Source organism: Piliocolobus tephrosceles, chromosome 3 (genome assembly GCF_002776525.5).
Source record: "Piliocolobus tephrosceles isolate RC106 chromosome 3, ASM277652v3, whole genome shotgun sequence".
Lineage (NCBI taxonomy): Eukaryota > Metazoa > Chordata > Mammalia > Primates > Cercopithecidae > Piliocolobus > Piliocolobus tephrosceles.
In genome coordinates, this window is record NC_045436.1 from 176,119,260 (window position 1) to 176,145,117 (window position 25,858).

General features: G+C 44.4%; 2 protein-coding genes across 9 annotated transcripts in view; one reads left to right on the forward strand and one right to left on the reverse strand.

The window, feature by feature from the left end:
- Positions 1-1,623: 1,623 nt before the first annotated feature.
- On the reverse strand, positions 1,624-24,539 carry LYAR (Ly1 antibody reactive). 4 transcript variants are annotated; one of them, XM_023206900.2, is made up of 10 exons: positions 24,397-24,539; positions 21,176-21,229; positions 18,307-18,481; positions 16,461-16,575; positions 14,328-14,435; positions 14,133-14,216; positions 7,036-7,438; positions 6,245-6,331; positions 2,459-2,544; positions 1,624-1,948 (listed from the first exon to the last, which is right to left on the reverse strand). In XM_023206900.2, the coding sequence occupies exons 3-10, from the start codon at positions 18,426-18,428 to the stop codon at positions 1,814-1,816; spliced, it is 1,140 nt and encodes a 379-aa protein (XP_023062668.2). In that variant the 5' UTR covers positions 18,429-18,481; positions 21,176-21,229; positions 24,397-24,539; the 3' UTR covers positions 1,624-1,813. The 4 variants fall into 4 exon arrangements, with proteins under 4 accessions (XP_023062668.2, XP_023062670.2, XP_023062669.2 ...); XM_023206902.3 differs by having other exon boundaries at positions 24,347-24,538; XM_023206901.2 differs by lacking the exon at positions 21,176-21,229.
- Positions 24,540-24,563: 24 nt separating this feature from the next.
- Positions 24,564-25,858, forward strand: part of ZBTB49 (zinc finger and BTB domain containing 49) — a 32,997-nt gene continuing 31,702 nt past the window's right edge. For all 5 annotated transcript variants that reach the window (XM_023206897.2, XM_023206896.2, XM_023206895.1 and 2 more), the window contains exon 1: positions 24,564-24,719. The gene's annotated coding sequence lies outside the window, so the exon portion shown is untranslated. The remainder of the gene's footprint in view (positions 24,720-25,858) is intronic.

The window sequence follows — 25,858 nt, forward strand, 5'->3', positions numbered from 1 at the left end:
AAAACAAACTAATACAATCACAAACCCAAATACCACGGTGCTTACAGAGCATCATGCGACTCTCATGGGGTGGCCCTGCCTCTCCCCTGTGCCCGGGTGATAACTGCAGAGCACACCTCCCTCTGCTCCCCGGAGTGCTGGCATAGGAAGATTTCTGGACCGGACTGGGGGGGGTCACAGCTCTATTCTGCTTTTGTCCCTAATTAGGTATGTGGTCTGGGTTGTTTCACTATCTCAGTTTCCTTTTGCTTTCTAGAATGTCTAAAGCTCCTCATGGCCCCCAAATTGTTACTGGTAACAGTAAGAGTAGTGACAGCACCCACTGAGAGGATCTATTGTGCTTAAGGAAACATGCTGTGTCTTTTACATGAAGTAGTTCATTCACTCACAACCTTTACTATCCCCATTGTCCAGCTGAGAAAACTGAGGTTCAGAGGTGAGCCAATAAGGGACAGAGTCAGGACCTGACTCTGGGCCTGATTCTGAAGCCTGCGTCCTACTCGTTCTGACAGTGCCACTCAATTCCATCACTACACTTACACGTGGCACATACCCTAATAAGCACTGAACTCAAGATGCTGCTTGGCTTGGCTGGCAAGTCCCAGAGAGAAGCTGCTCCATGGGCTTCTGGACACTCAGAGGCTCAGACAGGGCCTCTGTCCTCCTCCTCACTCCTGACTCTTTAAACCACTTGTTCCATGTCCCAGACTTGCTTTTGGGGAATTGATGAGATATTAACGAAACTGGCTAAGAGTACCAGCTTTTAAGGGTCTTGTGGGCAAAACCTACTGAACCATCCAAGAGGTGGCAAAAAGGCTGTCCTACAGCACGACCAACCAGCACTTCAAACACTGTTTTCTGAAAACATTCAGTCCAATTAAAGTGCTGGAGCAGCCACACAGCTGCACAACAGACTCAGTCTCCGATGAGCTATTTCCCTGTGCCTGTCGCTTCCAGTCACAGGCCATGCTCCTGAATCCAGTCACTGACAAACTCGTCTCTTTGGTTGACAGTAGATGGGGCCAGCGTGGATGGGTGAACCTGTTACAGAGAAGCCTCCTCTACAGCACCACACTTCTGGCTACAGAAGGATGAACACATACAAAAGACTCTTGTCATGATCATTCCTGCAGGTCACATATACATTCTAACAACACAAAAAACAAACGCACAAAACATCTCTAATCGAAATAGCTGGGCACAGTGGCTCATGCCTGTACTCCCAGAACTTTGGGTGGCTGAGGCGGGCGGATCACTTGAGGTCAGTTTGGGACTAGCCTGGCCAACATGGTGAAACACTGGCTCTACTAAAAATATAAAAATTAGCCAGGTGTGGTGGCGGGTACCTGTAATCCCAGCTACTCAGGAGGCTGAGGCAGGAGAACTGCTTGAACCTGGGAGGCGGAGGTTGCAGTGAGCTGAGACTGTGCCACTGTATTCTAGGCTGGGCGACAGAGACCCTTTCTCAAACAACAACAAAGTGTAGAAATGATGTGCTTAAAATGAATACTTTTTAGTCTGATCAAAAGAGGAATTACTTTTTTACTTGTTGCTGTACTACACTGAAAAAAACTTTTCACACAAAATTATTTTGTAAAGTTCAATAATTTTTGCCACAACAAATTTAGAAGTTTGGACAAGAATATATTTTACTTTTCTCATAAAAGTTATACCAAAAATACATTTTTTCTTAACTTAAAAATATAGCTTCAAAAAGCAAAATTTGAGTTGTTAGAATTCATTACACATTTTATAAACAGCAGTGAAAGGAAGAAGACGGCAGAATGGATTCAATTTTTAAATACAGAAATGTTCATTTCACAAGCTTGACTTTGTCCTTTAATAACTTAAAGGTAGGGTTCTTGCTGATTTTCTTGTTAAAGATGACCAGGAGTTCCTCTTCAGATCTGTGATGCTCATCTGTCACTGTGTAGTACTGAGCTAAAACCTTCACAAAGAAAAACATCAAATGAGTGTATCTGACCCGGAAATTTATCTTAAAATGTTCTGTCTTTAACCCAGAAATAGAACAACAGTAAAAAGTAAAAGAAACCCAGGAGCAAGTTACACAGGTGTGCTCCACTTGTGAAAACCCAGGCAGCAGCCACGTGTCGGGGCTTGGCTACGTGTGAGTCACCCTGAGATACAAAGGAAAATAAAGGAGAAGAAACCATTGCTCTGGAACAGGCGAAAGAGAGCAAATACCTAGAACAGTAATTTCCAAACAATAAAAATTAAATAAATGGAGCCTCTCTTCAAAGTCTTATAAACAAGCCCAAAATCTAGGCACCACCCTGGCTGACGCTGTGTGAGGGGCTATGGAGCAGCTTGAAAATCACTGAGACACACACACAGATTTTCAGTGTTTTTAGGTGAAAAAAGAAAAAGCAAACAATTGCACATTGAGAAATCAGTTCTTCCCAGCTGTTAGACACGTGGGTTTGTTCATATGCCATACCTTTTTCCTTAGCTTTTTTATTGTTATTTCATTGTCTGGGGCCTGTTTCAGAATTGCTTTAATCGTTCCCTTCCAGTTGAATTTACCTACAATATAAATAATAACATTTAGGACAAATGTTTTGTTTTACTATGAGAAGGGTAAAGAAACAACTTCTGCAACACCTATTTGCTTCCCAGGAAATGAGTTAACCCCCTAATGAACTGGACTCCTTAGCACCATGCATCTGTTCAATTCCAGTGTCCTAGAAGCACTCACTACCTTTCAAAGGACTGGCTCTTAGAGTGAGCAGGTGCCCACATGCCATCAGTATGACAAACTCCTAGAGTTGATTTAATGAACTCAACACAGATTTCCTAAGAATCCACTAAGCTCATGGGGCTGTCCATGCACAGTAGGGAGGACAAAGATAAGCAAAAGCAGCCTGACCTGGAATGAGAGACAGGACAATCACAAACCATTAAAGAGGGACTAAAAATCCTCATCTAGGGGACTTCTGCTTCTGGGAAGATGGAGTGGACATACTTTCCCCATTCCTCCTGCCCACTGCAACTGAGAACCCTGAAACTATACACACAAGAAACATAAGAAGACTCTGAAAGACAGAGACCAGCCGGGACCTTGGGGCCTGCAGAGCAACACGAGGTGAGCTTCTTGCCGCCTGTACCCCAGATCTGGGGCTGAAGAAGCCAGCAACCTGAACACCAACAGCCACAGACAAAACAGTCCCAACAGAAGCCCACTCTCTTCGCAAAGAACCAGGAAAGGGCAGCCTAGCAAGACAGAAAACTTTTGTACAATAACTACCCTACCACAGCCACACATCACAGAAAAAACGGTGGCACCACCCCCACCCACACCAGCAAAAGCCGAGTGGGGAGCTTGAGCTCTCTACCTTTGCAAGGCCGTAATGGGGATGGTGTCACAGAAGGCCAAGCAGGAATTCAGGGTTCTCAACCATACAGGCCAGTCATGAGGCTGCCCCTGCTGTGATGTCAGTGGAGCCTGCACCAGGAGCCCTGCCCGGCAGGAGCAAGAAGTGGCCATCCTCAGGTGCTGATGGAGGCTGAGTGGGGAGCCTGGACTTCCGCCCCCACCTGACAGCAACAAGGCCGTGCCCCTCTACAACCACCAAAGTCGTGCGAGAGAAAGCCAGGTAAAATTGAAAGCATAAACAGGATCTCACACCTTACAAAAACAACTAACTCAAAATGAATCATGGACTTCAATATAAAATGTAAGACTAGGAGGCATTTAACATAGACCTGAAATTTGCTGAGAGGATATATCTTAAGTGTTCTCAACACACACACACACAGGTAAACTATGTGAGGTGATAAATGTGCTAATTAGCTTGATTGTAGTGACTATTTCACAATGTACATGTATAATAAAACATTAAGTTGAGCTGGGTATGGTGGCTCATGCTTGTAAACCAGGCACTTTGGGAGGCTGAGGCGGAAGGATTGCTTGAGCCCAGGAGTTCAAGACCAGCCTGGGCAACATTGCAAGACCTCCATCCTCACAAAAATTTACAAGTTCGCTGGGTGTGGTGGTGTGTACCTGTAGTCCTAACTACTCAGGAAGATTGCTTGAGCTCAGGAGGTTGAGGCTGCAGTGAGCCGTGATCGCACCAATGCTCTCCACCCTGAGCAACAGTGACCCAATAAGATAATTTAGAAAACAAAAAAATTTTTAGGCTCTAGGGCTAGGTAAAGAGTTGTTAGCACAATCCATAAGATAAATTGATAAATTAAACTTTATCAAAATAAAAACCATTTGCCCTAAAAAAGACTCTGTTGTGATGAAAAAACAAGCAACAGACTGAAAAAAATTCACAAACCATATGTCCCACAAAGGAGTAATATTTAGAATAAAAAACTCAAATCTCAACAGTAAAAAAAAAACAAAAAAACTCACAAAAACAACAGCCACCAAAAAACCCCCAAACAACTCAAATTTACTTCAGAAAAACTGACTTAGTTCACACAGAAACTTGCACATCAATATTTACTGCAACTTTATTCATTAATAACCAGAAATTAGAAACCTCCCAGGTGTCCCTCAACAGGTGAATGATGAAAGAAAGTGTGACGCATGCATAGCATGGGATACTTCTCACCAATAACATGAATATTATCAGTTCAGCAACCTGGGTGAATCTTCAGAGAAAAATGCTGAGTGAAGAGTCAATCTCAAAAGGTTACATACTGTATGATTCCACTCAGAGAACATTCTGAGATTACAGAAATGAAGAACAGATAAGTGACTGCCAGAGGCTAAGGAGGGGTTGGGGGTGAGAGGGAAGCGGCTATGGCTGCAAGAGGGTGGCAGGAGGCAGCCTTGTGCGATGGCGATGGAAGTGGAAGCGGATCAATGTCAACATCCCGGCTGAGATGCTGTACTACAGTTGTGTAAAGTGTTATCCTGGGTGGCAACAAGGTAAAGGGTACGCGGATACATAAGGACGCCTGAGTCTCCATTATTTCTTACAACTGCATGTGAGTCTACAAGGATCTCAAAACAAAAAATGTAACCACCACCACCACCAAAAAAACCGTTCCAGTTGTCCCCCTTGATCTGTAGGGATCAGACAGTTGCCAGACCCCCAGTGGATACCTGAAATCATGACGGTACTGAACCCTATATATAGTCTTCTCCTCAATATTCATGCATATCTATGACAATTCTCCACTTATAAATTAGGCTCAGTAAAAGACTGACAATAACTAATAATAAAATACAACAATTTTACAATACACTATAATAAAAGTTATATGAATGTGGTCTCTCTCTCTTTCTAAACACCTTATTGTACTATCCTCACCCTTCTTGTGGTGAAGAAGGCACAGAGCAGGACAGCAAGAGATCTCACCATGCTGCTCAGAACAGCAAGCAATGGAAAACTTATCAATTGTTTATTTCTGGAATTTTCCATACCACAGATATGGGGGCACTACTGTTTACAAACTTGAGAAGGGGGTTTTAAGCTAAGGGATCTAACCCAACGCTGGCAGTCAATGAACTCTGCTAATAAAGCTGCAGGCCCATTTGAGTCCTTGGACCTGTTCTGAACTGCAGGATCCTGGGGGTTGGGGGAAGTGGCAGAGAGATGACAACTTGCCACCTCCTGACAGGTGTGAGTGCTTCAGACCTGAAGAAGCAGGAGAGAAGCTTTGTGTAAGAGGCAGCATTTCAGAGGGCCCGTGAAGGCCAGGGACTGGATTCTGAGGTTGAAGATATAAGCAAGGAGACCCCAGAAACAGGCCCAGAGATGGGCAGGGGCACAGCTGAGGGGACTTCTAAAAGGACAATGAAAGGCAGGGACGAGAGAGTTGGGGAGGAGCGAAAGGGGAATGGTCTCAGAAAGCTATATTAGGTTTAAATTCCCAAGATAACATACATTTCCAAACTAGATTGCTTTACTTTTCTCCTTAAAGACAGTGGGTGAGAGGCACTGTAAGACTGACTCATACACCCTAGAGAACTGATTTAACTTTCAAATTCTTATACATGCCTCTGCAGGGTAAGACCCTACCAGAAGTTCCTGGGTTACACCTTCTTCCCCGAGAAGGGGGCATCTATCGGCCCCTCTCCCAACCTACAAGGGACCGTGCATTTCTTTTCTCTCTCTCTCTCTTTTTGAAAGTGGTATGCCCATGGCTCACTACAGCCTCAAACTCCTGGGCTTAAGTGACCCTCCTGCCCCTGCCTTTCAAGTAGTTGGGACTATCAACGAGAGCCGCTGTGCCCAGCTGTGCTCTTCGAATGACAGCAGTGATATACCTTTTGCAGGAGCCTCATGGTCTTCTGGTTTTCCGCCCTCAGGATGCTCTGGGAGCTTCATCTTTTTCTTCTTAGAATCTGTTTCAACTAAGTATTTGGAAAGATGTTTTTAAAGAAGATTTTGCATTTATGCTAACAGCTACCATTTAATGCGACCTAGGCACGCTCCACATATCATCTCATTTCTTCTCCAGGCTGCCTAGCCAGCCCCGCTTTATAAAACGCCAGGAGGGTTTTATCCTCCTCCATGCTGGAGATGGGATGAAGGGAGTTGAGAAGTGAGGTCATTTGCCTGGGCAGGGCCCAGCTCTGCCTGGCCACAAAGCTTATGCTCGTTCCCTTACTTGGTTCAAAACACAAAGTCTAGCTGGGCGCGGTAGCTCACGCCTGTAATCCCAGCACTTTGGGAGGCCGAGGCGGGTGGATCACCAGAGGTCAGGAGTTCAAAACCAGCTAGACTAACATGGCGAAACCCCATCTCTACTAAAAATACAAAAATTAGCTGGGCCTGGTGACACACGCCTGTAATCTCAGCTACTCAGGAGGATGAGACAAGAATCACTTGAACGTGGGAGGTGGAGGTTGCAGTGAGCCAAGATCGTGCCACTGCACTCCAGCCTGGGCAACAGAGTGAGACTCTGTCTCAAAAAAAAAACAAAAACATTAAAACCACACGCGCGCGCGCACACACACACACACATACCAACACTAGGTTTAACAGGCTTAAATACCCCAAATTCACAGCTTTCCCGGTTTTTAGACGAATCCTAGAGCGTTAGGTAGCCACTTACCTTCTGAGTGCCTCCGCTTCCTCTTTCCTGCACCCACGTTTGCCTCTTCCTCACCAGCACTGTCCTTGCGCTGCTTCTTCTTCTTGCTCCTCTTCCCTGCAGAGCCGTTGGCCTCAGGAACTTTCTCCCCACCAGCCTCAAGGTCAGCCTCCTGTCCCTTTTTACGCTTCTTAGGCTTCTGATTGCTTGAGTTTTCCTGGTGGTTTTCTAATTTTAGTTCTTTCTTTTCTCTTTTCCTTTTCTTCTGCCGTTCTTCCTTTCTTTCTCTTTTATTCTTCTTCACCTCCCCTTGCTGTTCCACGGCATCTTTCACTTTGGAGGGTGGAACCTTGGTGGAGACTTCTGCACGTGGATTTGCCACTGGGTGGAGTGGCTGTTGATCCTGTTCCTTACTGACTGGTTCCTTGTGATTAAGCAAAACCAAGAAACACATATTCATTTTAAATGTGTAAATAGAGTTGTCACATTATTGCCTGGGCTACTAAACTGTTCAAGAAAAATGGTTGATTTTATCCCTGTTTTATAACTGTGACCCCCCACCAGCAGCTAAAATGTAGCAGTAAATATACAAAATGGGAAACCACCTCCCCCAGTCTGCACGGAACAGACATTTTCATTCCATTGGAAAAGCGAAGAATCCTTACGTCGCTGAAGATAAGACCTTTCATTCCAGTTCACTATTCGCCTTTCAGATAGGAGTACTTAGGGGTGGTAGGAACCACTGGATGTATGTGTCTGCAGACCTGGGTTCAAGTTCCAGTTCTGTTAACTCCTAGTCAGGGCAAGTTATTTATCTGTTCCAAACCTATTTCCTCATCTGTAAAATGAAAGGTAGGAATTCCTGCCTTACACACGGGCGGATGAAACGAGGGAAGATCCGTCACGTGCTTATTAGCATAGTGATGCCCAATAAACCAGCCCATTGTGTGTGAAGAGTTTTGTAAATTATCAGCATTAGAAAATCGTACTGTTATTATCATCATTATTCAGACTGGAAAGTTACCATTAGAAGAATGGTCACCATTCTCACCATTCTTGTTTTTTTTTTTCAATGGAGACAGGGTCTTGCTCTGTTCTGTTGCCCAGGCTGAAATGTAGTGGCACAATTTCAGCTTACTGCAACCTCCGCCTCCCAGGCTCAAGCAACATTCCTACCTCAGCCTCCCAAGTAGCTGGGACCACAGGCACAAGCTACTATAACTGGAAAATTTTTGCATTTTCTGTAGAGACGGGGTCACCTATTCTTTATGTATGGAGGTGGCTCTCTAATGGTTACCACTGTTAAATGCATTACACTATTATTATTATTATTGTTATAATTATTATTATTATTATTTTGAGACAGAGTCTCACTCTGGCACCCAGGCTGGAGTACAGTGGTGCAATATCAGCTCACTGCAACCTCCACCTCCCAGATTCAAGCGATTCTCCTGTCTCAGCCTCCTGAGTAGCTGGAATTACAGGCATGCGCCACCACACCTGGCTCATTTTTGTATTTTCAGTACAGACGGGGTTTCACCATGTTGACCAGGCTGGTCTTGAACTCCCAACCTTAGGTGATACACCTGCCTTGGCCTCCCAAAGTGGTGGGATTACAAGTATGAGCCACAGCACCCAACCTTGCATTACCTTATTAAAATCAGCACATAGATCCTACTTTAAACAATGACATCAGCACAGTTCAGTCCCATTCCTTCCTGACTTCCCTGAGACCCTTTCTCAAGAGGTGACCTGGAGCAATTTATTGAACTGCTCCATGTTCCCTGATGCCTCTGGAGAGAAAGGGAGTGGCCAGTGGCAGCAGTCCAGGGTTGCTTCCGGGTGTGAGAAACCACTGAGCTGACGCACCTGCAGGCGGGGGTTCAAATTCTGTCTGTTAGTCCAGCCAAATGACAGGGTAAGTTACCTACAGTCTTCCTCCGTTGGGAGATTGTGGGTAGCAAGGAAGAACGATGTTGGCAAAACTGGACCCAATAAAAAAAAGACTAGATTTCACTAGAGTGCAAGGACTCAGGACTTAGACTCAGACCTTAAGGCTCAATCCTTGGCTACAGGAGCAGCATTAGAAAATGGATACTGGGAAGGCTGAGGCAGGAGGATCGCCTGAACCTGGAAGGCAGAGGTTGCAGTGAGCCGAGATCATGCCATTGCATTCCAGCCTGGGCAACAAGAGTGAAACTCCGTCTCAAAAAAACAAAGAAAGAAAAAAAGAAAATGAATACTGTAGGCCTATAGGCTGGGCGCGGTGGCTCATGCCTGTAATCGCAGCACTTTGGGAGGCCAAGGCAGGCAGATCGCCTGAGGTCAGGAGTTCAAGACCAGCCTAGCCAACATGGTGAAACCCCGTCTCTACTAATAATACAAAAATCAGCTGGGCATGGTGGCAAGCACCTGTAATCCCAGCTACTCAGGAGGCTGGGATAGGAGAATCGCTTGAATCTGGGAGGCGGAGGTTGCTGTGAGCAGAGATCACGCCACTGCACTCCAGCCTGGGTGACAGAGTGAGATTTCATCTCAAAAGAAAAGAAAAAAAGAAAATGGATACTGAACTAAGGAGTTCAAGTTTTCTCAGTAGCAGTGGTTTAACATCAAGTTGTCAAGGCTCATGGGGGAAAGGGCAGATGATGATTTCAGAAACAGACTTAGGAAGAAGGCGACAAAGAAACTTCACATCTATCCTTCAATTTTGTTGGTATCTTCTAGTAAAATATTATTATTATTATCATTATTATTATTAGAGACTGAGTCTCACTCTATCACCCAGGCTGGAGTGCAGTGGCACAATCTCGGCTCATTGCAAGCTTCGCCTCCCAGGTTCAAATGATTCTCATGCCTCAGCCTCCCGAGTAGCTGGGATTACAGGCGCACACCACCACATCCAGCTAATTTTTGTATTTTTAGTAGAGACGGGGTTTCACCATGTTGGTCAGGCTGGTCTCGAACTCTTGACCTCAAGTGATCTGCCTGCCTCGGCCTCCCAAAGTACTGGAATTACAGGCATGAGCCACTGCACCTGGCCATAAAAAAGAGAGGGAGGGAGGGAGGCACACATTTTCCCATCTGGCAGCTGCTCAATAAATAGGTGAAACAATTCTTCCCCATCTTCTTTCTACTTCGTTACACACTCTTCTCAAATGTGGTCTCCTCTGTGATGCCCTCTCTGACTCTTTCCTAACCGAGCACCTCCTTCAGTCCTGGCCTCCCAGTGGCTCTGGCTTCTTCCCAGTGCTGATCAGGACCTGACATTACACCAAGGACCCGTAGGTGGCTGTCTATCTCCCCCACTAGAACATAGCTCCAAGCAGCCAGGACCTTGGCCTAATTACGGTTGCATCCACAGTGATCAGGTGAACTGTGGTATAGGACAGATGAGGTCCTATCTGTGATGGGGTATAGGACAGAAAAACATCCGACCTGACATCTGGCAGAGTTACAGGAGGATAAACATCCAAGGTATGGAGGACAAGGCCTCAGGACCCTCTGCTCTGCACTACAAACACGGGGTATGCTGGGAGGGCCACAGTGCAAAGGCAGAGGTGAGGGATGACAAGCTCGCAGAGCTCAGGGTCTACCAGGGGCTATTTACTCCTTATTTTATTTAATGTTTAGTATGTTCATACTTCAAAAGGGAAACTGGAAAAAACTTTTTAAAACCCTGTAGTTGAAGCAATTTCAAATCTTTGCTTCTCAGTTAAAACAGAAATAACCCTAAAACATAGGTGCCACCAAGATAAGGATGCCCTCTCTCACCACTCCTATTCAACATAGTGTTGGAAGTTCTGGCCAGGGCATTCAGGCAAGATAAAGAAATAAAGGGTATTCAATTAGGAAATGAGGAAGTCAAATTGTCCCTGTTTGCCAATGACATGATTGTATATTTAGAAAACCCCATCGTCTCAGCCCAAAATCTCCTTAAGCTGATAAGCAACTTCAGCAAAGTCTCAGGATACAAAATCAATGTGCAAAAATCACAAGCATTCTTATACACCAGTAACAGACAAACAGCCAGCCAAACCATGAGTGAACTCCCATTCACAATTGCTACAAAGAGAATAATATATCTAGGAATCCAACTTATAAGGGATGTGACGGACCTCTTCAAGGAGAACTACAAACCACTGCTCAACAAAATAAAAGAGGACACAAACAAATAGAACATTCCACACTCATGGATAGGAAGAATCAATATTGTGAAAATGGCCATACTGCCCAAGGTAATTTATAGATTCAATGCCATCCCCATCAAGCTACCAATGACTTTCTTCACAGAATTCGAAAAAACTACTTCAAAGTTCATATGGAATCAAAAAAGAACCACACTGCCAAGACAATTCTAAGTCAAAAGAACAAAGCGGGAGGCATCACGCTACCTGACTTCAAACTATCCTACAAGTCTACAGTAACCAAAACAGCATGTTACTGGTACCAAAACAGATATATAGACCAATGGAACAGAACAAAGGCCTCAGAAGTAACACCACACATTCACAACCATCTGATCTTTGACAAATTTGACAAAAACAAGAAATGGGGAAAGGATTCCCTATTTAATAAATGGTGCTGGGAAAACTGGATAGCCATATGTAGAAAGCTGAAACTGGATCCCTTCCTTATACCTTATATAAAACTTAATTCAAGATGGATTAAATGTTAGACCTAAAATCATACAAACCCTAGAAGAAAACGTAGGCAATACCATTCAGATATAGGCATGGGCAAAGACTTCATGTCTAAAACATCAAAAGCAATGGCAACAAAAGCCAAAATAGACAAATGGGATCTAATTAAACTAAAGAGCTTCTACATGGCAAAAGAAACTACCATCAGAGTGAACAGGCAACCTACAGAATGGGAGAAAATTTTTGCAATCTACTCATCTGACAAAGCGCTAATATCCAGAATCTACAAAGAACTCAGATTTACAAGAAAAAAACAACCCCATCAAAAAGTGGGCAAAAGATATGAACAGACACTTCTCAAAAGAAGACATTTATGCAGCCAACAGACACATGAAAAAATGCTCATCATCACTGGTCATCAGAAAAATGCAAATCAAAACTACAATGAGATACCATCTCATGCCAGTTAGAATGTTGATCATTAAAATGTCAGGAAACAGCAGATGCTGGAGAGGATGTAGAGAAACAGGAACACTTTTACACTGTTGGTGGGAGTGTAAATTAGTTCAATCATTGTGGAAGACAGTGTGACATTTCCTCAAGGATCTAGAACTAGAATTACCATTTGACCCAGTGATCCTATTACTGGGGATATACCTCAAAGGATTATAAATCATGCACTATAAAGACACAAGCACACATATGTTTATTGTGGCACTACTCACAATAGCAAAGACTTGGAACCAACCCAAATGTCCATCAATGATAGACTGGATTAAGAAAATGTGATACATATATACCATGGAATACTATGCAGCCATAAAAAAGGATGAGTTCATGTCCTTTGCAGGGACATAGATGAAGCTGGAAACCATCATTCTCAGCAAAATATCACAAGGACAGAAAATCAAACATTGCATCTTCTTATTCATTGGTGGGAAGTGAACAATGAGATCACTTGGACACAGGGCAGAGAATATCATACACTGGGGCCTGTCAGGGGGTGGGAGACTGGGGGAGGGATAGTATTAGGAGAAATACCTAATGTAAATGATGAGTTGATGGGTGCAGCAAGCCAACATGACACATACATATCTATGTATCAAACCTGCACATTATGCACATGTACCCTAGAACTTAAAAGTATAATAATAATAATTTTAAAAAAAGGTGCCACATGAAGGGCAATGTAATGATCAGTTATACGGGTCCAAAGAGCCAATCTGTATATTCTGAAAGAGACAAATGGTAGGTATACTACTAAGATAAATTTTCGTTTTGATGCCCACTTGCTGCCAAAAGTATTCTCTCTACATAAAGTGAATCAACTCCTGATAATTTGACAAGAATGAAGACCAGTGGGGTTCTGACCCCACTGTTTTTTGAAACTGATATTTACACAAAAATAAACAACGTAATCAACAATGTGGCTAAAGGATACCAAACCAAGATTTTCTACATATATAGTCCACATTTAGGGTCTCTATTAAACCATTTTGACTAACAGGTGGCTGATTTAATTACTCGAAGGGAATTCTCCTTCTAACAGAAGGAAGGCGCTGCACGTAGACTGCTCTTCTACCTTAACTGTAACCTTCAGAGGCTGCTGTGACCCCTCACCCCTTATCCAGAGGAACACTGAGTCACTATGTCCTCACTCTGTTTTATTTTCCTTCATGTACTACCACCTGGGATACTTTAGATTTTTTTGTTCAGGGCCTGGCACAGATCAGGCACTCAGTTAAGTATTAAATAAATGAATGAATATTACTATTCACTTTTTTTTAGATACGGAAACCGAGGCTCAGAGACTAAATAATCTGCCTAAGATCAAACATCAGGCAAACTGCACAGCAGGGATTTGAACCAGGTCTGTCAGAAATCCAAAGCTCCTGTTCTTTCCCATGTATCTATCTCCCTGCCTGATTACTAAGCAAATCATTACATGCTGGCTGGAACCAGTATCAAACATTGGGATGAAACACCTTGCTCTTCACAACAAGAAGTCTCTGCAGTGCATTCAGTTTCTTCCTTTCCATAAGTGAAGGCACCAAGACGCTCTCTAAAAAAGAAGGCTGGGCCAGACACGGTGGCTCATGCCTGTAAGTCCAACACTTTGGAAGGCCGAGGCAGGCAGGTCACCTGAGGTCAGGAGTTTGAGACAGCCTGGTCAACACGGTGAAACTCTGTCTCTGCTAAAAAAAAAAATACAAAAAATTCGCGAGGCATGATGGCTCGTGACTATAGTCCCAGCTACTTGGGAGGCTGAGACCCGAGAATTGCTTGAACCTGGGAAGTGGAGGTTACACTGAGCCATGATCGCGCCACTGCACTGCAGCCTGAACAGAGTGAGATTCTGTCTCAAAAAAATAAAAATAAAAAAGAAGGCTGCCTTGACTTCCAAAAATAAGAAACTCCCATTTCATTATTACTAATCATTTTTGTCACACTGCAAATCTAAAATCAGATCTGACTTACACTGTTGGAAGCTTCAGAAAAGATATTCCACACCTGGTCCAGAATGGATTCATTATGAACTTTTAAACTGTTCTTCATCCAATTCTGTAAGAAACAAAAAGAAAAAGAACTATTGATCCCACTGGGACAGGTATACACAAGCTCAGTCACTGATGGGCCACACAGCCCCCTCCATCCAAGAAAGTCAATGCATACCTGAAATTTCGCCTTTTTCCTGGGAACGTTGTCAAAAGCACTAATTTGCTCCAAAAGTTCTCTCACTTTGGGGCTGACGTTGGGTCTCTTTATTAATTCACTAATTTTCTACAAAAAAGGAAGGAAAAAGAAAAACAATAAACAACCAACATGAGTTTCATGAAAGCCACCTGAAAAAGTCCTTGCCATGGCTAAAGAGTTCACGTTGTAAGCCCAGATTCCGTATTCATGTCTATGCTTAAAAATATATAGATTAACTTCTATTAACATAGCACTGGAGTCCTAGCCAGAGCAGTTAGGTAAGAAAACAAAATAAAAGGCATCCTAATTGCAAAGGATGAAGTAAAATTATCTCTGTTCACAGATGATGTGGTCTTATATGTCAAAAGTCCTAAAGAGTCAACACAAAAATTGTTAGAACTAATAAACAAATCCAGCAAAGTTGCAGGATACAAAATCCACATTCAAAAATTGAGCTGCATTTTATCTAACAACAAGAAACAACCACAAAGAGAAATTAAGAAAACAATTCCATTTGCAAGAGCATCAAAAAGAATAATCAGGAATAAACTTAACCGAAGAGGCAAAAGACTTATTTACTGAAAACCAAAAACCACTACTGAAAGAAATGAAAGCAGACACAAATAAATGAAAAACATTCTGTACTCATGGACTGGGAGACTTAAAGCTGTTAAGATGTTAATACTACCCAAGCAATCTATAGATTCAATACAATTCCTATCAAAATCCAATGTGCGTATATATACGTTTGTAGAAACAGAAAAATCCATCCTAAAACTCACATGGAATCTCAAGGGACACCAAATAGCCAAAACAATCTCGAAAAGACGAATAAAAATGCAGATCTCATATTTTCTGATTTCAAAACTTATTACAAAGCTGTAAAAAGTTTCTGTAGTTTGCTGACCCCTGCTTCAGAGGATTTCATTGAGTGTGACAACAGCAGAGGTGGAACTCACAGACCCATGCACCTCAACCTTAGGGCCTAGGAATGTCATCTGGTTTTTAGAGAATTACAGAGAGTGCCCAAAAGTGTGGCTGCTGGTCACCAGCACAAACAGGATTTCATTAGCTTCTCAACCTGCTCTTGTAAGTCCTTTGTGAACAGAAATGTCCCCCCAGTAGTATGCTAATTCAGGAAGCTAGTTAATGTCTGAAAAACTCATGTTTCAACTCTATTATCAAATGGTGTGATTATTTTTTATTGGTTTTTAGAAAAACACAGAATTTTCACATAGATGACATTTGTCTTTTCATTCTCCCCCCTTCCTTTCTGAATCCTTCCTCTTGCTACCTATTCTGTAAATGATCAGTAACATTCTGAGAGTTATACTTCCAGAGTGAATTAGGGAGTCAATGCTTCTGCCATTTCTATTGTGCATGTTTTCATACTATTTTAAAGTAGAAAATTCTCTACATTGATGAAAGTATCTTTATTTTGCCAAATTCTAATGACTGGCAGACATGACAGAGTAACATAACATGGCTTCAGTTATAAAAGCTGCATTATCACTAGAAGCAGGAAGAGATTAGAAGGGTTCCATTCAGTTTTACAGCCAAGGGAAAGCTAATGAAAATTCTAAAACATTTTTTCAAGAAATTAACAAAACATGTAGTTTAAAGATATAATGCACCACAACTGTTTTAACAGCTAAAAGAATAAAGAACTTTTTCTTCCCTTTTTTTTTTTTGAGACAGAGTCTCACTCTGTCCCTCAGGCTGGAGTGCAGCAGTACAATCTCAGCTCACCGCAACCTCTACCTCCTGGGTTCAAGCGATTCTCCTGCCTCAGCCTACCGAGTAGCTGGGATTACAGGTGTCTGCCACCACGCCTGACTAATTTTTTGTATTTTTAGTAGAGATGGGGTTTCATCATGTTGGCTAGGCTGGTCTTGAACTCCTGACCTTGTGACTCGCCTGCCTCGGCCTCCCAAAGTGCTGGGATTACAGGCATGAGCCACCACACCTGGCCAAAGAACTCTTTTTCAAGAGGTTTTAGTTCAACCTGTCTATCCTAGGACATGAGGTTTCCAGGGCTTGTCTGCAGGGATGACACATTTAGTCTCTTGGGCTTCCAAAGAAAGCTACTCAAATGAGTTAGAAAGACATTACCTGAATCCACGCCTGTTGTTTAATGTCACCTTTGTGGGTTTTACCTTCATAGCCTTTGCCACCATACTTCTGATCTTCACTTATGCATTTCACATGGTTTTTATAGTCATCACCCCTTTAAAGTGATCAAAAGTTCTGCCATTAGACTGATAACCAAGTTGGAGGTGTTAATACCAGCATGCTGCCACTACCTTCTGTAGCCTACACTGTATATTTTCACACGTGTCTACCACACAAGCACCCCATCGATTTCACTTATGTTTACAACCTCCTGGTCAGAACCACATCCCCCTTCCTCCAAAGTCTTCAATATAAAACCCATCACCAAACTTTTCCCTCATTTTTACAAACACCTTAAGTTAAATTGATAGGCAGTATTTTTTTTTTTTTTTTAGTTATAAGTATATATATACTGAATAAACAAAAAATAGTTCTATGCAATAGGGTCATTTTCTTAAATTACAAAAATCTCAATGACTTCCTGGTAATAGAATGGACAAGCAATAATTAGTTGTAGAATAAATCAAAAACAGATATAAAATGGCAGCATGAGGTTACCAACAGTTCTGGATACCTTAGGGTCCTGGGAAAAAAGAAAACTCAATTTGCTCTCATATAATCTTTGTAAAGCTCCATGGGGTTCTTTAGGGAAATGCTGGGGACAAGGTTCAGGGTAAAGTCCCCTAACGAAAACTCAAATTTAACCTACTTTATGTATCAAGCTTCCTCCTAGGATTAGGTCTGAACAGAGGTTAGCAGTTTCCAAAAAATCACTGTTCTAGAATGAATTAAAACAGAGTTTTAGCCAGTACCATCTAAATGCCTCAGAGGACACTAGGGCAGATGCAGGCGAAGCTAGCTTCTCGCCTGGACCTTCTGAGGCTGAAGGGGAATCAACATGAGATTCAAGAGGGCAGCCCTCTACAAATGACCCACCTGAAGAAATAGTGTCTAAGGCAGGATCTGTCCTGTCCCTTCCAGCTAACTCCTCACATTCACAGAGCCTTCCTCAATGGAAGTGTCTCCTGACACTTGGGGGCCAGGAAGAGCCTCACTTCCACCAGCACCTCTGATTTTCTAGGGAGGACACAGTTTCCTCTGCTACCCAGTCGTCTCCCCGACCATGAGCTCGTAAATTCACTTTCTGGTTCGTAAGTCCATCTCTTCACTGTGATGGGCACACGATACCCGAGGTCTAACAGAACTGGCTCAAAAACCCTGGAGCCAACTTCCATGCAGTGGGTTCCCTGGGTCTGGTAACAGTGGCAATGCAATAGCAACCAGTGTCACCAACTGAGTGAATGCTCTCATCATCATAATTCCCCTTCCCCTAGTCTTCTCTTTAACATCTTCTCAAAAAGCAAATTGTTTAGTAAAGCACATTTTTCCCCCTGGAGATGGAGTCTTGCTCTGTCACCCAGGCTGGAGTGCAGTGGCAAAATCTTGGCTCACCGCAACCTCTGCCTCCCAGGTTCAAGGGATTCTCTTGCCTCAGCCTCCCAAGTAGCTGGGATTATAGGTGCACACTACCACGCCTGGCTAATTTTTGTATTTTTAGTAGAGATGGGGTTTCACCATGTTGGCCATGCTGGTCTTGAACTCCTGACCTCATGATCCGCCTACCTTGGCCTCCCAAAGTGCTGGCATTACAGGCGTGAGCCACTGCACCCAGCCTAGTAAAGCACATTTTAAAGCATCACATCTGTTACAATCAATGGACCATACCAGTTTTTAGTCTTAATTTCATTCCTCACATTTGCCACTATTTTTCCAAGCTTTGTGGGGCCAACGCTTCCAAAACTGATCTGGATTTACTATGGATTTACACGAATTCTGTGACGCTTACCAGAAATCTTTACCGCAGTCAATGCAAGAAAGGCATTCACAGTTTCTGCAAACAGACACATGCTTTTCCACTTGTATTTTCTTCACTGATTCACCACATGCATTGCATGTAAAAAATACCATTTTGAGGTAAATGGCTAAATATTCTCTATCCAAGACAGGTTTTAAGTCTTGTCCTAAGGAATAAAAGATAGTATCATTATAAACTGAAACTTCTCATTTCATAAATGGCTCATGCAGCTAACTTTTCAACCATAATTTCACATGAAAATAACAGAGTCAAAGTTGATTAGCAAGCTGCATAAAATTCTACCATTCATATACGTAAAACTGACATTAACAATGAGAATGGCTGATATTTATCGTGTCCTTACCATGTGCCAGGCACTATTCTGGAGGCTTTACATGTATTCACTTATTCAATCCCCACAGTAACCCTTTGAGGGAAGGACTATTATTGTTCAGAATTTATATGAGGTAACTGAGACACAGAAATTACATAACTTGCCCAAGGATGCACAGTTAACAGAACCAGGATTTACACCTGGCAGATTGGCTCTCAAGATGAAGAGCTTTGAGGGTGTTAAATCTTACTTTCCGTAATACCTTGAACTCTCTGTATATGAAACTTACAGAAGGCATTGCAATTTAGGTGTACACTACAAACTATTTCAGGTCCTCAAATATACTAAGAACACAGCAAGAGGAAAACTGAGTGAAGTTTAGAAAGTGAAGAAGAGGCAATTCTATGGGCACAATTTCTATGGCACTAAAAGCATTCATATCAATATTACTATATATCCACAAAGGTTAAAATGAGGACATGTGCCTCAGCTGTAACAGAGAGGGGCCTCCTTCATGTGGCAGCTTGTTGGACAAGTCAGAAAGAAATGGAACCATGTCCAGGTGTCCCAACTGCTGGGTGCTGAATTACTGGAGTTCACGAACCCAGGTGTCCTGACCACTGCTCCAATAAGAAGGATGTCTGCACACATACATAAACATCATTTTAAAATTTCACAGACATGCTACTGTGCTGAAGAAAACACAAATTCATCTAAAAGTGTTAGAGAAGTCACAGTAATTTTCCACACTTACATAATTTTTTAATCACTAGATTTTAAAACAGCATTGTTGTTTTACATTATAAGTTTTACAGCAAAAATACTGAGAACTGTTTAACTCACAGCTTTCTTTCTTATTATGAAAATAAAGGTGAGGGTCAAGTAAACCGATGCAATTTACTTCAGGGTAGGACTTCATCCAACAAGCTTACAGTACAAATGATCTACCCTTGGTTTGCAGAGAATTCCCATGCATGAAATCACCGTTGCTCCTCCACCAGCACGTTCTGAATCACCGCTGGTGAGGCCACCCCCAAGCAGCGACCAGGGTTATTCATGTCCATTCAGCCTTGAATGGAAATGTACATCCTGGCTGCATCTCCAGGGTTTACAAAGGCCCAGCTGGTCTCTTGTGGAGGCCTCTTGCCCCGTGGGACACTATCAGACACCAGCTCAGCTTCTATGCTACATACAAACCACAGACCCCTGACTCTGGGGTCCCAGGCCCCATTCCTCAGCTCACTATCAGTGTATGTTAGTAAGCAGACGGCATGTGGTCAGCTACAACCTAGCACCAAATCCTCAGGAAAGAAAACATGACTCCTCTGGATGTGCTGCAGCAACTGTCAGCTTCTCGTCTGGTTACTGTAAAGATGTGTGATACTGTCAAGCTCCTGGGAGCTGGAAGCACGTTTCCCACCACCCAGCTTACCATTCTAAAAAAGGCAGAGGGATGATCAACATGTCAGGCAACAAGAGCAGCTATCCTGCCTGACAAGGGAGAACAAAGGCTGGAACAAGAGCCAACATCACATTCTCAAAGAGCGTGGGGTGCACTTTGGTGGAAGAGCAGGAATAACTTATTACTCACCAAGAAATAGATTGTCATCACAGGCACAAGGTGAAAGCAGCTGTGATATGCCAAATTATCTGCCGAAAAACTTTCAAGCATTTTCCTAATAAGATACAACAACGAAAAACAGTCCCTGAAAACTTAGATATGGCTTAGAGCTTGCCAACCTCTATTGCTGAGGGCAATTCTATTTTTTGATGGAGTGGGAGATGGGAGGAAGAAAGGTTTTGACAAGGCTTAAGATTCAATTGCGGCAGGTCAGGAATTAAAGGCCTAGGAAGGAAGCTGGAAACAAAATACATGGACTGAAAGAAGCAGTGAAAGCAGTGATGTTGACAAAAAGATACTCAAGAGTAACTGTGCAAAACATTCTCTCTCTCTGGAGATTGGCTACACACCACAGTGTAATTAAGTATCAATTCAGAAGATGATTAGAATCTGATTACACGTCCAGCTACAAAATAACGGTCACATCATTTTCATTTGGTCTTTACTTGTTTAAGGCAGAATGGGTGGATTGCACAGGAAGTCAGAACTCCGTCCCTTCCTACCTTCCTCTGGATTTTTACACTAGCCATGAAATGGGAACAGCTGTGTCCACTTGCTTGACTAATGAGCTAGTATCTGTAAGGAGCTCACCTCTCCCTTATTCAGAGACTGAGGACAGCCCAGTACCTTGATTACACCTCAAACCCAACCTAGCCCCAGGTGGTAATACCTGTAAATTATGCCATAAACACTTGCTTGGGCTTCAAGGAAAAGCTCAAAACCATCAAAAGCTTCTGTCAGCCTAACTGTACAGCAGACAGGGTGTCCCAGGTCTTAGCGCAGGCTTAATATTCATAAGTGTAAATGCCACAAACTTACAAAAAGCCATCATGTGGAAATTCAGTCCCTCTAATAGAAGACAGCAAACATTGCCTAAAACAAAAAAGTAAATGCTACAAACTTACAAAAAGCCTTCATGTGGAAATTCAGTCCCTCTAATGAAAGACAGCAAACATTGCCTAAAACAAAAAAGTAAAACGGTATTACTCAAATTCCACAAGACTAGATAAGCATGAAGGAAATTTAATTAAACTTTTAAATAATGTTTTGGCAAGTTTGGAACATTTATGCTTCTGAAATTATGAAAGCTTAAAACTGCATTAAGACTTTGAGGACACCCAGTTGGCCAGGCTCTCATGTGACAGATTTCAACATTTAGCCCTAAGTGTAAAAAGATGGCAGTTTTTTTTTTTCCTTTATGGGGCTGGATCTAAATAGAGTCCTCTTTTCCTTCCCTGGCTCCCCACCTCCCTCTGCCCAATGTCCAGTCCCAGTGCAGCCAGAGAGATTCTGCATGCTTTCCTTCTGGCCATATGGGCATGTTAAAAGAGAAAGGCAAGCAGAAGGCAGTGTTCTTGGACTGGTTGAGAGCATACTTCCGTTCTTGCCCAGTCACTTTAACTCAATTCGTGTTTCCTGAACGAATTCCTAACTCAATTCGACATTTCCTGAACGCTGACGCCATACTATCCACCCAGATACACCTGGGCCCTCACGCACGTCCTCTGCGTGTGCTTCTGGCTGCGTCTTCGTCTGTCTGTATGGTCAGTTTACTGAGCTCTCATCACATGCCATCCACATGAAAAAGATGATGGGGTCTGCACCATAGAACACATGATCATTAGCTCTCTACGAAGCTGTGTCCCATTTATGAACATGACTGCACCCAACACAACTAAGACTGCTTTGATCATACTACCTCCATCTGGAGAGAAAACCCAAGGCTCAGGAGGGTAAGTGAACTGCCCGAAGTCACAGTGAGTGGCAGAGGTAGCCTGAAAGACCAGGCAGCAAGCCCAGGCTCCCACCCTGCCTCCATCTTGACCTGCCATGTCCTAGCCATTTGCCTGGTGGTTACTCAGCACCTAGGATCTTGAGGTCCTCATCCAAAGAGAAAAAAAATTAAAGGCTCTACAAGATGGCTTTCCATGTAAAAATATTAAAACCCTAAGTCTTAATTATAAAGCCTGTGTGCACTGGGCAAGGAGACCACCCATGTCACAGGAGAGGCTGTCAGGTGCTGGACAGCTAAGCTAGTTGACTGGCAGCAGCCAGTGGTCAGTAAGGGGCTGGGAACTTGTTAGTCGTCTCTTAACAAGATGGTTGCCAGGTTTTGTTGGACAGGGCCCTGGCTCAGGGGTAGAGGATCTGAGCTGGAGCCTCCATCTGCTAATGCCAAAAAAGTCATTAAAAACTAAATGACTTTAAGGTTCCTTAACTTCCCAGAATCTGTTTATCTGTAAATAAAATGGATCTAATACCTAACTCAAAGCATTGGGTGGAAAGTTAAACAAGACATCAGATATGAAAGCTTCATCCCTGCCTAACTGTAGAAAGGTTTTTCTGTGACCTACTAATTTGCACATCAATGCTATTACACCCAGCCCCCTCCTAAACTCATGCTCCTTTAAATATGACCATCAACCCACCCATTTATCTTCATAAATTCACTCTAACCTTCTCTGGCTCCTTACCCCATTGGTGCCTACTCTACCAAGTTCCCTGATAACATGCCCTTAGGTTTGGTTCTGAGATTGGAATGATTTTTTTTAACCTTCCTCCCTCTATATTTTGTTACTTGTTATTGTTTTTTTTTTTTTTTTTGAGATGGAGTCTTGCTGTGTTGCCTAGGCTGGAGTACATTGGCGCGATCTTGACTCACTGCAAGCTCCGCCTCCCAGGTTCAAGCAATTCTCCGGCCTCAGCCTCCCCAGTAGCTGGGATTATAGGCACACACCACCACGCCCGGCTAATTTTTGTATTTTTAGTAGAGACGGGGTTTCACCATGTTGACCAGGCTGGTCATGAACTCCTGACCTCAGGTGATCCACCCTCCTCGGCCTCCCAAAGTGCTGGGATTACAGGCATGGGCCACCGCACTTGGCCCTGACTATTCTTAAAATATTCTTGCATGCACATACAGACACTGACCTACACATCATTACCACCACTACCACTGAAACAGCCCACCTGAGGGGCCTGGCTGGCAACCCCAGGACATCCCTCACTGAACCCTGTGACCCTGAGCATGCCACTGCCTCTTTAAACTTCAGTTTCTCTCATCTGTGAAACAAGAAGTCAGGCCACCTTGACAAGACTCAAGCCCCTTCCAGGGGTAGCATTCTGAGAAACCATGGGTATGGTGCAAGAGAAGGACAGACAGACATACTCTGTCCACCATCCTGCCTGTGCCTTTGTGTGTGGGGCTGACAAGGTTTACAATGGGTAACATTCACAAGGAGAGAATCTCTCCCTTGTTCCTTGCAAAAGCCCTGGGAAGTAGGTGCACCTATTTCCACTAAACAGATGAGCAAACTGAGGCACAGAAGCCATGTCTCTCCACCTGCCACCCCACCCACTATATCACCAGCACTGTTTTAAACACCATCCCTTCACTCGGGAAACTGCCATGTGTCAGGCACTATGCTAGACCCTGGGAGCCTGGGGCACAGTGTGAAGAAGTCCCAAGGGGCCCCCTCTGCTAGAAATCAGGGTTGCAAATACACACCCCACCTCATTCCCCTCCTTCTCTCCTCAGAGGCAGGTGCTGCAGATAATCCTAACATTTATGGAGCACCCAAGCCCTCTCACAGGAGGTCAACATATTTCTACGCCACGTAATCCTCATCACAGTCCTCCGAGTTAGGTTCTATATGTTATGACAGATGAGGAAACTGAGGCGCAAAGAGGTTAAAAAACTTACACCAGGTCATCCCACATCCAGGTAGTGGCAACCCAGATTCACACGCAGTAGTTATTCTGGTCCTAAGTACGTGCTTTGGACCCCTACATCCTAAGACCTCCTCCTTAGGGAGTGGACGCCCAAGGCTAGAGAAGAGCCCTGTCCCCAACATGCAGCAAGCCTGAAGCCCAGTCGGGCGGTGACCAACCGTCCTGCTTTGGCCAGGCCTGAGGGGATTCCCAGGACGCGGGACTTTAAGTTTTAAAACTAAAACGAGTTGGTCACCCTAAGTCCAGGACTCCTGCCACTTCCCCAGAGCAGGAGTGAGATCTGAATGGAACTCCTTCCTCCATGCGTAACCCAGAGGGGCTGACGGTGTCCCTCCCGTACTCACTCTCTGAGCCCCAGCCTTCTAGGTCGGACCTCTGGGCCACCGCCCCTCACCTCTCAGCCAGCGCCCGCCAACGGTTTCAACCGGCCGCGGAGAGCACGTGGACTCGCCGCCGCCGGCCCAGCGCAGCTGCTACCTGCCTCTTTGGATTCGCGGTGCCGAACTCACTGCTGAGCCACCCAGCGCGCCTGCGCACCGCGGCCACACAATCCGCCCCCCCAGCGGAAGTGACACCATCCGAAGCAGGAGGGCGGTTCCGGCAAGCCAAGGGGGCGTTGTCGGGATGGTTCCGCGGCCGGCGGGTCCCTGCGAGCGCCTCTGAGGGCAGCTGCTGCAGGTGAAGAGTAGGCGGCGGGGCAGAGAGCGGCCTCCGAGGGTAAGGTGGCCGGCTTTGCGAAGGCATGCGGGGCTGGCGCTGGTGGGAATGGCCCGGAAGGGAAGGGAGGCCGCGCGCCCGAAGGTGGCCCAGAAGGGCATGGACCCGCTGCCGTTCCTTCCGCATCTCAGGGGCACTCCAGGATACCCGGGGAGTTGGCGGCTCCTGCGAGAGTCAGCGAGCATCTGCTCTGTGCCCGGCATCACAGGGGACACGAACTGAGACCCAGAAGGCCAGGTTCCAGGCCTGGGAGCCGGGCCTTGCAGCCGGGCCTTCTCCCTGGTGCAGCTCCCTCGGCCTGGAAACCCCACCCGCGTCCTCTCATCTCCAGGCTTTGCCCGCTGGAAGCCAGCCCGGCCCGCCTCCCCTCCGCGCTGCCCATCTCTCGGCTCCTGTTTCCTTCCATCCACGCTGTAGTTGAGAGTAGCGCTTAAGACGGCAGAGCCCACAGCTTAGGTCAGTCTGATTACGGTGTGGCCTCTCTGTGCCTCAGCCCCGCATCTGTAAAGCGGGTATCATAGCGGCACCTGCGTCGCTGGACCCTTGTAGTATTTCATGAGTTGGTGCATGTAAATCGCTTAGACTAGTGGCTGCCACTTAGTAAGTGCTCAATAAACGTTAGCTATTGCTCCGCCCTTAATTCTGCTACAGTGCGATGATACTTGTTTTTCCCGCTAGACTGATGCTTCATGAAGACATGGATGACCATATCTGATGTGTTTGCCATCGTACCTTCAGTGCCTAGCGCATAATGGGCACTGTAAAGTTAAGTGAATGATGGAAAACTGAGACACAGAGCCTGTGGAGGGCAGGGAACACATCTGTTCCATTTGTCAGCATTCCGTCCTCGCGACAGTCTGTTCCACATATTAGGCACACAGTGTCTGTTTAACTGAATTGGCCTTCTCGGTGTGATAAGAGTCAGCATAAAGCTAAGACAAGACTCCAGGTTTGTTTGCTTTAAGCCAGTGCTTTTATGAGTGGGGTAGAGGTGAGGAGCTACGAGTAAGCCATTTGGAAAGTATGATGATGGTCTGACATCCTTAGGAGCCCTCTAAAGTAAGCTTGATTAAGGTGCGTGAACTGTGGGCCCTTGGAGAAGTAATCTATGAATGGCTCTGCTGAATAGACATCCACAG

What these genes read in the sequence shown, in the direction of transcription:
- LYAR (XM_023206901.2), bottom strand. Translation starts at nt 18,428, where the DNA reads ATGGTATTTTTTACATGCAATGCATGTGGTGAATCAGTGAAGAAAATA. An exon ending in AACAACAGGCGTGGATTCAG is followed by an intron (nt 14,436 to 16,460) that starts GTAATGTCTTTC and finishes CCTTTTTTGTAG; the next exon opens with AAAATTAGTGAATTAATAAA. An exon ending in TAAAAAAGCTAAGGAAAAAG is followed by an intron (nt 1,949 to 2,458) that starts GTATGGCATATG and finishes TTCTTTGTGAAG; the next exon opens with GTTTTAGCTCAGTACTACAC.